Here is a 13,025-nt window from a genome sequence, read left to right as displayed (position 1 = left end):
CCAGAGCATATCTCTTAAAGTTTACATGCTAGGTTCACCAAACTTCACACACATGTTAATCATTACCCATTGATGTGCCTTTTGCTATTTTAAAGTTTTTCAGAATTTAGTTTTTGCTGTTTCCATGGAAACCACGACTTAGGCTGTGACTATGAGGATGTCATCTTGTCCGAGCAGATCTTCCAAACTATACATGCTAGCTTCATCAAACTTGGTACACATATCAAGCATGATCCCTAGATGTGCCTTTTGGGGTTTACATCCAGATATGAATTGTATTTTTGCTGTTTCAATGGAAACATGACTTAGTGCCAAATGTGTTTGATTATTTTGTCCAGAGCATATCTCTTAAAAGTTTACATGCTAGGTTCATGCTAGGTAAATGCAAAATGTATTTGATGGTGACCTGACCACGGCATATCATCGTAACTATACATGCTAGGTTCACCAAACTTAATACACAAGTTAATCATGACCCACAGATATGCCATGTGCTAAAAATAGCAATCTTCATCTCTCGTCCATTGTGTGCAACATGACACACTCAAGTTCAATTACATGTCAGGTTTCCACGGAAAACACAAAAAAATCTAGTTTCCATAAATTATTACCGTAATCAGTACATGCCAAAACTATTATCTAACATTTATATAAAGTTTAGTAGAGTCAAAGAGAAAGTCTGGTGAGCTGCTGATCCTTGTCACATTATATATATCAATATCAGTCATTTCCATGTCCCAAAGTGGGAAGCGGGGGTATGTGAGCTTTGCTCACTTCTACACTTGTTTTGATTTCTTAGCAGTATTTGGCAGGACAAAACCATTTGACCAAATTTATTTGTTTCAAGCATGTACCCTGGGTGTAGTAAACCAAGTCCTAGACTTAATATATTGGGGTTCCAGACCAAAACACTGTCAGTGTAACCATAGTTACCAACTATGCCTCTGGGGGGTGAGGCACACGTGATCTGACAATAGATTAGGCATAGTGTATTTCTTGTTTAAAACAAAACTTAGTGGTTGACTGAAGCAAACTGGAAACAGAAATCTGACCTTGTGTCAATACATATCGGTAGTGTAGTGCATATCATTTGTTATCATTGGTCACGCTTGTAAATGGCTTGCCCTATGTTGGCTGAGATAAACAAAACTGGTCAATAAATTCGGCATGACTACAGTATCCCTGCTTACCTGAGAAGCCAAGCAGCACCACATGAAACAGACAGATACAATTACAGTGTTGGGTTTTATGCTGCTTTGAAGAGAATTCCAGTTTTATCACCCTATGATTACACAATGCCATTATAAAGTGAAGTACAAATTAGGTGCCAATTAACATTTATCAGAGGGGTACACAACGTCTGCAGACTACCAGTTGTCTGACTTCCTTTTTATCCCTCCGGCATGTAATGTGGGGGGATATAGTCGTCGCCTCATCCGTAATCATGTTGTTTCCAGAGCATAACTCAAAAACGGTTCAATATTTTTCAACAAAAATTGGTAGATATATCAAACAGAACCTAAGGTGGTGCCTTTTGCTATTTACAGATTTTTGTCCTTTTTATTTTTCTCGGTTTCCATGGAAATGATTCAGACTTAGTCCCAAAAGGGAGGGGTGGGTTTCGTTTCCGGAGCACAACTCAAAAACTTCTTAATATCTTTCAGCAACCTTGGCAGATATGAGGCAGATCCCAAAGTGGAGCCTTTTGCTATTTGCAGATTTTTGTCATTTTTATTTTTCTCAGTTTCCATGGAAACGATTCGGACTTAGTCCCAAAAGGGAGGGGTGGGTTTCATTTCCGGAGCACAACTCAAAAACTTCTTAATATCTTTCAGTAAAACTTGGCAGATATGTGAGGCAGATCTTGAAGTGGTGCCTTTTGCTATTTGCAGATTTTTGTCATTTATTTTTTTCATGATTTCCATGGAATGATGTGCACTTAGTCTTAAATTAAGCTGGACTTTAAGTAACTGTCAGATGATTTGTTCTTTCAAAGATGTGGGGGCCGGGGGGATATGTCATCTTCTGATGACTCTTGTTTGTGGAAGTCATGGTGGCTGACTGTGTGCTGGTGATTAGGTGCCTGAAACTGACGGTGTGGGTTCGAATCCCGGATGGGGCTCAACTCCAAAAAAGTTCTAGAATTTGTACTTTACTAAGAAAGTGTAATCCCAAATATAACATGTTACATTTATCACCCTGTGTTCGTTTGATGTGGGGGAAAGCTTAAATTGATTCAGGTCTCAGACCACTGACCAACCTACAACCACATGGGTGATCTGTACCCATGGTCTCTGGTGTGTTCAAGGGATACAACTCTGCACAGAGAATTGTTCCCCAATGACTGGGCAATCAGTTCCACTGCAGATCTATTGAAGCTGTTAATCATGAAGTACTGGCAAACAAAGATAAGTTGAGCACTGACCTGACAATTTACCTGTATTAGCATGTATGAGTGCCGCCCATTGGGGCTTGCCATTATTAGCAAAGGGGCCCCAGTTTGTCCGCGATCAAGTGTAGAGCAACTTGTTACACCGGCGTGAGAGTTATGAGCAAGGTGTGTCCAGCTAATTGATGAATCAATTTCATCGTCATGCAATGCATGTGCACTAAAGTACTGTTGGAAATAGAAAAAAAACTGTTTTTAGGCTGTTACTCTGTATCCCTAAAATTGACAAATTTTCGAATAGCATATATCGAAATAACCCACATCGGGCCAAACTGGGCATTCAGTGGGATGCGTAATAGGATATCCAGAAAAGCTTGTTTACTCGTAAAATCGGGCAAAACTTAAAAATACGAATAGCTGCTCAAAACAATAGATCGGACTATAGATGGCAATTAGGTCGCTCGGCCAGGTATGACGACAGACCGTTGACTCACCCGGCATGAAATGCATGTCCTGCCTACAAGCACAATGGGTCATCTCAAAGATATTTTATGCATTTTTATGTGTGTTGAATATGTCTCATCTACTGATCATAAAGTTTATGTTGAGATACGTAAAAGGGTATGACACCCATGGAAAAGCCTAAATCAGCCATCATATTAAATGTCTCAAAATATATAGGTGGCATGACCACCAGAAGATCGAGAGGACTGGATATTATTTGTTTATTGTTATGACATGCTGTTTGCTTCCCAGTTTAATTCCCCTAAAGGATTATCTTATTATCCCCCGCCGCACGTTTAGTGCGAAGCGGGGGATATAGTATTAGGCCCCTGTCCGTCCGTACGAATTGGAATATCTCTAGATTCTTTTCATATTTGGTACCTAGGTTCATCACATTATAAGAAAGCTTTTTCTAGGGAAGGTGCAGGTGTCAAATATGAAGAAACTCCAGTGAATGGTTCTTGAGGTATATCGCTGACAAGCATAACTTGCAGGTTAATATGCTGAAATCTTCAAAGTGTCTCTGTGACCTTGAACATTAAGTGAAGGTCACCAAAATGGACTGGGCCCTGCTGCCTTCCCTAGATAAAACTTGGTGTTAAATATGAAGATATAGCTTAACATGCAGGTAAAATGTTAAAGTCCCCTTGTAACCTTGAAATGAAGGTCAAGGTCACCAAACCTGAGTTGGACGTTTCTTATACTGTGATGAAACTAGATACCAAATATGAAAAGAATCTAGAGAACGATTCTTAAGATATTCCAATTCATAAGGACGGACGCAGCCTAATACTATATCCCCCGCTAATAATTGCAACAATACCAAATTTTGCACAGTCACAGGCAATCAACAAGTGTGTGTAGAGAAATTGCAATTTCACACGTGCAACTCACACACCTGGCTGTTCTACCAGCAAGTGGTCCCCCCCTCGTAAAAAAAGCGAAAAGTGACTACAAAAAAATGATTGTGAAACAACTTTTTTATTCGGGTGTCCAAAATTATGAGACAAATCTTCAGAGTTGGTCTGTTGATTTCATGTGACTGCAAAATTTGGTTTTGCTGCGATTCTTAGATTTTGTGTCAGTGAGCGATTCATCGGCCTCAAATGAAAACAAACGGACTATAGCATGGACTGGTGACAGATCCTGTTCCACCAAATATAAACAAGGGTTGACATCCATAATTTTTCCCCTTTATGTGTATCACTTCCTAATACCATTGAGAACTTGACATGTCTCTAATCAGTTGCCCATGTGACCTAACATGTGATATCTACCTGAAATCAATTCCTTCAGGTTTTCCATTTACTGTGAGAAAAACAACAATAGATATAAGAATTTGTTTTACTGACATGAACACATTTACACATTCACACTAAGCCACACACAAATTTCTTCTATTCCTTTTCACTTAAAGGCTCTTGTTTCTTAACACCAATCTCTCTCGCCATCTCTAGAACTCTCTCTGTGGCTGTGGGTGCACTGATGGCCTTTGACAGTTCTTTGTCCGGAAACTCCGCCACGTTCCAGCTTGTGTCTCTGTTTGTGAAAGGGGACCACACGCCCTGAATTGAGGGGGTTTCTGTGTGCCACTGTTTTCGCTCGTACAATCTGTGCACCTGACCTTGTTCTAAAATGTTCAACCCACTTGCAGATGTCATCTTCCGGCATGTTGCGGATGTTGAGAGTTTCTGTCCTCCCATTCACTGAAACATGAAGGGAAGTTACCAAGGTTACCTGTAAGCTTAAGTGAATGAGTCAGTATGACCAGTATTTCTGTTACTGGAAGTCAAGCAGTTCAAGTACTCTTTTACTTAGTATTAGTTTTGTTTCAGTAAGCAGTGGATTGCCTCTGTTCACCCAGCAGAAAGTGGGTACCCGGTTGGATAAAGTCATGTGACTATAACATTCTAGCGCCTAACAGGCAGCTTGGGTTATACGGGGTAATAATAATCAAATTCTGATTACACCGTCCAGTGAGCAAGTAGTCAGATGGATACTAGGCTCTATATAAATGAATTATTATTATTATTTATTATTATTATCCCTATAACATCAGCAGATCCTTTGAACCCAACTCTGGACCTCCTTGGTTTACTCTTGCCTGCAATGGATAGTGTTTGTTGTTTGAACACAAGACGCAGCAATATTCCAGCCATATGACAGTTTTCTGTAAATAATTTAGTTTGCATAAGATTGACATAATGAGCATCTATCTATGTAGAACTTAGGATATGATGACATGCATCAACCAAGTCAGCCAGCATTATGGATAGATCTTGTTCTAGACACCTGTTGAAAATCAGAAGCCAATCTCAACTGAAAACACTACACAAGAATATTCAATGAGAAACACTTACTTCAATGATTCATCAGACAAACTACATCCCAAGTAACATAACACTTGATATGAACAAGTGAGTACATTGAATCCATGTAGGAAATCAAACTCGGGCTTTCGGCATCGCGAGCAAACGCTCTAACCACTAGGCTACCCCACTGCTCACACTTGATATCAAGCATTCTGATCATTATATGTGTCTAGCATTGTTAGCATCCACAGAGGACATGTTACTGGGCAAACTGAACTTACAGTATTCTGCTACAAGTCTTGGGTTTCTATGACGCCTTGGCTTCATATACACTACAATTCCTGGGTTCTTTCTTGTAAATTCTAACATGTGATTTTCCACAAAATCTCTGAAAGTAACAAAAATTGACATCATTAAACCATGTAGCATGATGAACACAATGCAAGTTATTAGTGAGCGAGTTTAATTTTATGCCGCTTTTAACAATATTCGAGCAATATCGTGGTGGGAGACACCAGAAATGGGCATCACACATTGTACCCATGTAGGGATTCGAACCGAGGTTCGGCATAACGAGGGAATGCTTTAACCACTAGGCAACATCACTGGCCCTGCAAGTTATCACGTGCCTAAGGTGAACAGTAGTGAGTGAGTGAGTCTAGTTTTACGCCGCTCTCAGCAATATGGTGGCAAGGTGAACAGTAATTCCAATACAGAAGATATTAAAAAGAATCAACCACTAAACAAACTAGAACGATGTTTGTATGGATAGAACTAAGCAAAAAGAGTTACACGCCCGTGCAAAGAAAAAAATGCCCTTGTAATGTTAGAACATATTGTTCAAGCCGACAGGAATTTGTACTAGCCCCAGGCAAGCGCACTAGACTTAAGTCTTTACACTTTTTTCCTCAACTATCTGCAGAAAAAAACAATTCAATATGAATCAATTCTGTGTGACTGTCACCCTGACGAGGAAGCATCTATCTATATATGTTATCCAGAGATTCACTTGGAAAATTATAAACTAACTCAAATGAATAGAATATATATGAACCTTGCACCCCTACTGTCACCATGAGACTTGCAAAACGATACGGTCAATCTTTGCAGCTGACAAACATATCGTCCTATGCCATTCTGTAATACATTCTTGACAAAATCACTTGGAATACTTCTCCCTGTCATTTTGCCATGTGGTGACCTTTCCAGACAATGCGACCTTGACCCCACTAATATTGTATCAATCCGCAGGTACTATACCTTTCAGCTAAGCTTAAAGTTAAAAATCATTACATTATCAATAAGACTCATGCCTTCGTCTACTCTATACATAACTACTGCACATACTATCGTAAATACAAAGCCGAATGTGATCCCCAATGGACTATATTGTGTGAAGCAGGTGCTTGATCTCATTTCCGGTTGCAGTGTGGTCGTTTCCTGCTGCTACGACAACACCTAGTTCTGTCAGATCAGAGATGTAACTTGATCCCAGTCAATAAACACTGAACAGTGTCCGCTCATCCACCATGGATAGGGAAGACTGTCACCGAAAGCATGCAGACAAGTCCGACAAACTGGACGACAAATTTAGTATCGTCTGCGGCGACCTGGGATTGGGAGAGGGACTGAAACCGGGCGGGATACTTCAAGGTTTGAATTTGCCTGAATTCCCAGACGGTGCGAGCAATGTAACGCCGCCCCACAATGAAAGTACTGTCACTAGGAGGAATAGTCAACCGTGCCATGTCAACGGCAGTGATTCTGTGTCCAGACAAACTCCTGAAAGGCGAAAGTCACTCGTGTTCAAATCAAAAACCAGAGGCAGATCAGCTGATTCAAATGACACATCTCCCTCTGGATCTGAACATTTTCCTACATATGCAGATATACCTTTGGGAACGTCGCTTCGTCAACAGAGGAAGTTGTTTGAACAAAATCTGGGATCCCTTCGTAAAAGACACGACATGTCTACCTCTGAAGAACTATCAGTGAATTCAGCTGATGGTTTGTAACTTGTATTAATTTGGATAGCACGTGAACAAAACGATATCTCTCATAGTGCTGTAGTAATTCTGTGACAAGCCTTTGCTTGTAACTTACATCGCTTTGGCATGTTGGTCACAATGTCTGAATGATATTTTGTGTCATGGTTAAATGTTTTGTCAATATCTTTACAGAGTTGTGACAAGTAATGTTGTAGAGTATAGTAGATGGTGTGTAGAAATAAGGCATGTCAAAAAGGATTACATTGATACACTGATACACATATGCATGTATGTTTCACATGAATATGCAGTGCATGTATATATTTGCATTACACAAATTAAGTGTTATTCATATTTACAAAATTCGTTTGCATCTTTTCTGTTTTATTCAAAGGATGTATGAACCTAAATTCTTACTCAGTCAAACAACAGGATTCTGAGTTTCCAATAACTACATGTTATCAACATGTGGGAACACAGATGGTGCTGTGCAGAATCCAGTGATTGTTGGTTCATATTCTGATTTGCCCTCACCCATGCTTATTGGCATCACTTCAGACTTTACTCCTCCATTAAACTGACATGCTGGGATAGAACGGGAATATTGTTTACAATGGAGCTAACCCCTAACTCATATTTATCAACATGTCTTTGTTTATGTTTTGTATGTGATTGTTGTTTTGTAGGTGATAATAATCGTAAAAGGTTAACAAGTGTAGAAATCGAGAAAAAATTGCTGGAAGCTTTACAGGTAAATATACTTTCTTTTATTCATCATATTTATTAGTTTTATAAAACGATATTATTTTAAACACCTCACCCTGTAGTGTTCCATGTTCTCTGGGTAGAATCAGTTAAAATTTCTATGTGCTTGTCTTGAAAAGATTCAGCTAGAAGATGGGAGATACAGCTTGATCACACTGTATATGTGTCAACTGTCAGATTAGTATTATTACATAAAGAATATCTGTTAATACTGTCTGTTTTCTGGCAGCAGGGAACATTGCTGATGCAGCCAACAGTTGTGGTTAGAATTTACAGAATGCTATTGTATATCTGTGATATTGTAGACAGTGGCATATGATAAGATTCACTCTCTTGTTTGTAATGTGTAAAGACAATATCTTTAGGTGCATGTTAAAATTGTTTTGCAATTTGTTTTAGTCATAATAATTGCTGCTTATATTAGTGAGCTCAGATGTTTCAATCCTTTGAGTTTCTGCTGAATGCAGGTCATTTAGCTGTGATAAAACCTGAATACTGCTGACATTTTAGCTGTTCATGAATGATGTTTCATAGTAACAGGACATTGGGTCCTGAATGTTACAGATGTCTGTCTGACCCACTGAAAATTCACAGGACCAATAGAATAGAAATTAAACACATATCAGATTTGACATTTCTTATAATTGGCATTGAAATTATGAACAAACATAAAATTTATAAACAGCAAACAAGTGTCACATTTCACATATTACAACTTCAGTCTAAGTCACTGTGAAATATACAGTTGGACACTGGGGCCGGTGGGTTGTAGACTTCTATCAGACCATCTGCGAATCTGTTGGATTTGTCCGAGAGTCCAATGCTATTCGTGAACACTTGACATTTCCATGACATTACTCACTTATATACTGGATTCAACTGCTCTTTTACTTTCACTGTTTGAGCAATGTTCAGACTTGTGGACAGGTTAGTAATAAAATTAATCAATTGTTGTGTAAGGCATGAATTTTTTGTTTCAAGGAAGTAGAGGAGTTGAAAATAGAGCTGGACACATGTCAAAAACGTCTGGATGCAAAATACATGGCCATTGCTATCTTAAAGCGGCAGGTAAGTTATCTTTGACACTAATCATTCTATGATGCCTTTAGACTTTCAAAATGCTTAAGTTTCACTGTTCTGTATTCACCGCCTTGTGAAATGCTGTTATCAGGGTTAATAGGTGAGAGTGTTTTCAGACTTGTGTGCTAAACAAACTCAAAAATAGAAAATTTGGAAATAGGCTATTCTATATTCTACTGACTATAAACTTACATTTCACCATAAATGTGTGTTTTGAAAGTTAAACTACAGGACAATCGGTTATATAATGAGGCAAGTCTAACTGATACATGGCAGTACATACAGGTTACTTTCAACTCATGTTAGTAATGGAATACAAGTAATCTGAAATGTTAATTTGATGTTCATACCAAGGAGGAATATTCACTAAAATTCTTAAAATAAGAAAACTTACTGGTCATGCTTGTCTCATGTAACATTGAGCAATGATTGTTTCTGTATTTCTGTTCTAGTAACATGACAAATATTAGTAATGTGTTTTTTCAGGCTACTTTGTGTGATGTTTTTATTACATTGTCAGGTCGCAGTACAGTAGGGGGCGGTAGGGTAGCCTAGTGGTTAAAGTGTTGGCTCGTCACGCCGAAGACCTGGGTTCGATTCCCCACATGGGCACAATGTGTTAAGCCCATTTCTGGTGTCCCCCGCCGTGATATTGCTGGAATATTGCTAAAAGCGGCGTAAAACTAAACTCAGTCAGTCAGTACAGTAGATATGCTAAAACAGATCTTTTAGAATTCACAGGAATTGACAGAAGGATATAAAAAACGGCATGAATAATTTATTAGGCTATTCCGCAATTAGGATCTTTTTCACATTATTTATGTAGGTGTTTGAATGCATGGCTCATTTTGCAGAGTTAAAACAACAGCATCATTAATAAGCATGCAAATCAACAAATCTATAATGCATCTCAGCATTATCAGTATGATTCATTGCTTGAAAATTTAACATGAAAAGCTAGCAGTCCCTTTCATTGCATTGTTATAGGTTATCGTTTTGGGGCCTTTAGATTCAAGTACTACTGTAGTGTACTGCAAGGAATTCTTCATATTAGTAGATACAGAGCACATAGTTATTGTAGAAGTGGATTGTGAATGTTAGAACTAGAAGTCCACACAATAACAAGACGTGATACAAGTCAAGTTCAGGTGATTCCTGTCTGCTTTATGTCAAGCAATGTAATGAGGTTATGGTAATGTGCAACTCATGGAAGTCAAACGAGCCCAACACTCGGCACCGTGTCCTGATGCTGCTTGTACTTGTCCTGTCCATGTCAGGGCTCGATCATGTTTGGTCAGGGCTCGATTTAAAGAAACCTTGTTGCACCCAGTGCAACCTTAGGTAGAAACCTTGTTGCATCAGACAAAAACAGGTTGCACCTGCTGCTCAATATAAAATCTTGTATAAAATATTGAGTTTTGGTAATGATAGTTTAGAACATTATAACAAAAGAAATCTGGGACTGATAAGATTAGTTATCTCACTTCCTGAAATTTCATGAACAGTAAGTCCTTCAGTCACTGCTCATACAGTCATCAGAGTCACTCTTCCAAGTCAGTTCCTCATCATTCTGTTTTCCAGCTGAAGTCTCAAACATTGACTTGCACCTGGTGCAAGTTAGACTTATAACTAGGTTGCACTTTGTGATATTGGGTTGCACCAGTGCAAGTAACAGAGCACTTAATTGAGCCCTGCAGGTGCATTCAGATTGTTATACAAGTGCAGTATACTTAATCCCATTTCAGTCTGGGTTTTCAACTACTTGTCTGAAGCACTAGTCTAGCCCTAGTCTAGTAAAATTCTCTTCACTCTAGTGTCTGTAATCCAGGCCCATGTTGGCCCATCTGATGACACTAAAATATACTGGCGATGGTGTTAGGAGTTATATTCAGGTTTTTTTGCACAGACTCCCTCGTCTGATACTGAAGCAGTGTTTTGAGCAGATTGCTGCAAGACTGTTTGTTGATTTGGCAGTTGAGATCTGAGGGCTCATTGGCCAGAGCAGCTATTGATGCCTTCCTCACTTGGACCATATCATGGCTTGAAGTGGTTAAACATTGCAACAGCATTGCGAAGTGTACACGTTTTAAAATGGGAGGGTATTCACCCGTTTATGTTGATGGCTTACATTTCCCCTGCTGTTGTAATAATCAGCACTTTATGGATTTTCTTATCAAATGTGTTCAGTGGTTTGTCTAACCAGAAGTTTCCCTGAAAGTAGGGTTGTCATAGTTATTGGATTGGTGGAGTATGACAAACAAGACTTCATGTTTTAAAGGGCGTGGGTAGCCTAATGGTTAAAGCGTTGGCTCGTCACGTCGAAGACCCTGGTTCGATTCCCCACATGGGCACAATGTGTGAAGCCCATTTCTGGTGTCCCCCCCCGTTGATATTGCTGGAATATTGCTAAAAGCGGCGTAAAACCAAACTCAGTCAGTCAGTCAGTCATGTTTTAAATTTATTTGTTTCCCTTGTGTATTTGTATCTATTTCTGTCTCCATTCTGCGAAACATGTCAGTCAATTACCGATATTTTTATTGTTGTAAATGGGTGATGGAGATAGTTGATCAGTCATACAAGTTACATAATTTCTATGTTTGGCAGTTGAGCTTGTGACATGAACAGGAAATAGCCTATTGTTTTATGCATGCAACAAGTTGAATTTAGTCCAGGGTACTTGGTGAAGATCTTGACAACAGTTAACCTGTGAAGATCCAGATTAGAATTGGTTGTCAGTAACCCATGCTTGTCGTAAGAGGCAACTAACAGGATCGGGTGGTCAGGCTCGCTGACTTGGTTGACACATGTCATCGTATAGTTGTGTAGATTGATGCTCATGATGTCAGGCACTGGATTGTCTGGTCCAGACTCAATTATTTACAGACCACTACCATATAGCTGGAATATTGCTGAGTGCGTCGTTGAACAAAAACAAACAAACAAACCCCTGTGTGATGAAAGTATCCTGTAAAATCTTTCATGCAGGATAATTATTGTCAACAATAAATGTTTGCCCTCGTTTTCAGTAGCCTACATTTTGATAATTAGTTCCTGTTATTTGGAAATTTCCTCATTCTAGTCCTTCAGAGAGCAGGTAATATGACCTTAATTTTAAATCACGGTGTTGATATCACCTTTGTGCATGTGTTTCACGGTTTATGATTTTTCTCTTGAATTTGCCACATCACATCTCACCTGTTGCCATGACCCTGAATTAACATTTGCACTCACCACAGTTGATTTCCCTTGTGTTAGCACACTGATTTGGGATACCTTAGTAATAACTGGGATATGGAGGTCAGAGCATCCCAGGCTGGAGGCTGAACAGGATCTGTGATTGGTTCATTTTCTAGGACATTGACTTATCATCTTGAAGATTATTTCAAAATATGCTATTATCAATGCTAACAAAATAAGGTTTTACAACACAGAATTCTTTCATATTTCTAAATCAATCTTGGGGTGGTAAAGCCCAGTGGTTAAAGCCTCACTCACTCACTAAATCACATGTATACAATGTGTGAAGCCCATCTCTGGTGTCCCCCACCGTGATATTGCTGGAATATTGCTAAAAGCGGCATAAAACTAAACTCACTCACTCACTAAATCAATCTGTAATGCTGTGACAAGTTAACCAAAGCATGGTTGGAAATATGCAAGAGTCGTATGTAGAGCTGGTTATCGTTACATTTTGTCAGATCGATAATCGATCGAATATAATCGTTTGGACGGTCATTTCATAGTCAAATACCTACGTTAGCGAACTAACTTCCGGGCTGTTGTCAGCATGTTGTTAACGCTAGCAAGTTACTTACATTTGCATAGTCTTCTGATTGTTATATGTTTTTGAACGGCCATTACAATTCCTGTTTATAGCGCGAAAATGCGAGAAAATCCATGAGAAGCATCCCGAATGACAACAAGGCGATCCCTGCTATCGTTCTGACATCGATATGCTACGAATCAAGTTTCCATGCATAGGCAACA

The 13,025-nt window shown here is 39.1% G+C and overlaps 2 protein-coding genes across 3 annotated transcripts in view; one reads left to right on the top strand and one right to left on the bottom strand.

The window, feature by feature from the left end:
- Positions 1–4,221: 4,221 nt before the first annotated feature.
- On the bottom strand, positions 4,222–6,442 carry LOC124263630 (39S ribosomal protein L43, mitochondrial-like). The gene is given in 4 exon segments (XM_046698279.1): positions 4,222–4,495; positions 4,497–4,599; positions 5,487–5,593; positions 6,260–6,442. Coding segments are annotated over 4 exon segments (546 nt in total). The 5' UTR covers positions 6,391–6,442; the 3' UTR covers positions 4,222–4,290.
- Positions 6,443–6,620: 178 nt separating this feature from the next.
- LOC124263629 (coiled-coil domain-containing protein 125-like) overlaps positions 6,621–13,025 on the top strand; it is a 31,037-nt gene continuing 24,632 nt past the window's right edge. Inside the window, exons 1-4 of one of the 2 annotated variants that reach the window (XM_046698277.1) lie at positions 6,621–7,212; positions 7,880–7,944; positions 8,940–9,026; positions 12,118–12,132. In XM_046698277.1, coding sequence (XP_046554233.1) covers positions 6,735–7,212; positions 7,880–7,944; positions 8,940–9,026; positions 12,118–12,132 — 645 coding nt within the window. In that variant the 5' untranslated portion in view covers positions 6,621–6,734. The remainder of the gene's footprint in view (positions 7,213–7,879; positions 7,945–8,939; positions 9,027–12,117; positions 12,133–13,025) is intronic. The other variant, XM_046698278.1, reaches the window with a different exon arrangement.

Source organism: Haliotis rubra, unplaced genomic scaffold (assembly GCF_003918875.1).
Source record: "Haliotis rubra isolate DU_JTF1 unplaced genomic scaffold, ASM391887v1 Scf891, whole genome shotgun sequence".
NCBI classification, from domain to species: domain Eukaryota; kingdom Metazoa; phylum Mollusca; class Gastropoda; order Lepetellida; family Haliotidae; genus Haliotis; species Haliotis rubra.
Note: the sequence above shows the minus strand (reverse complement) of the source record. Positions and strands in the feature narration are given on the sequence as shown.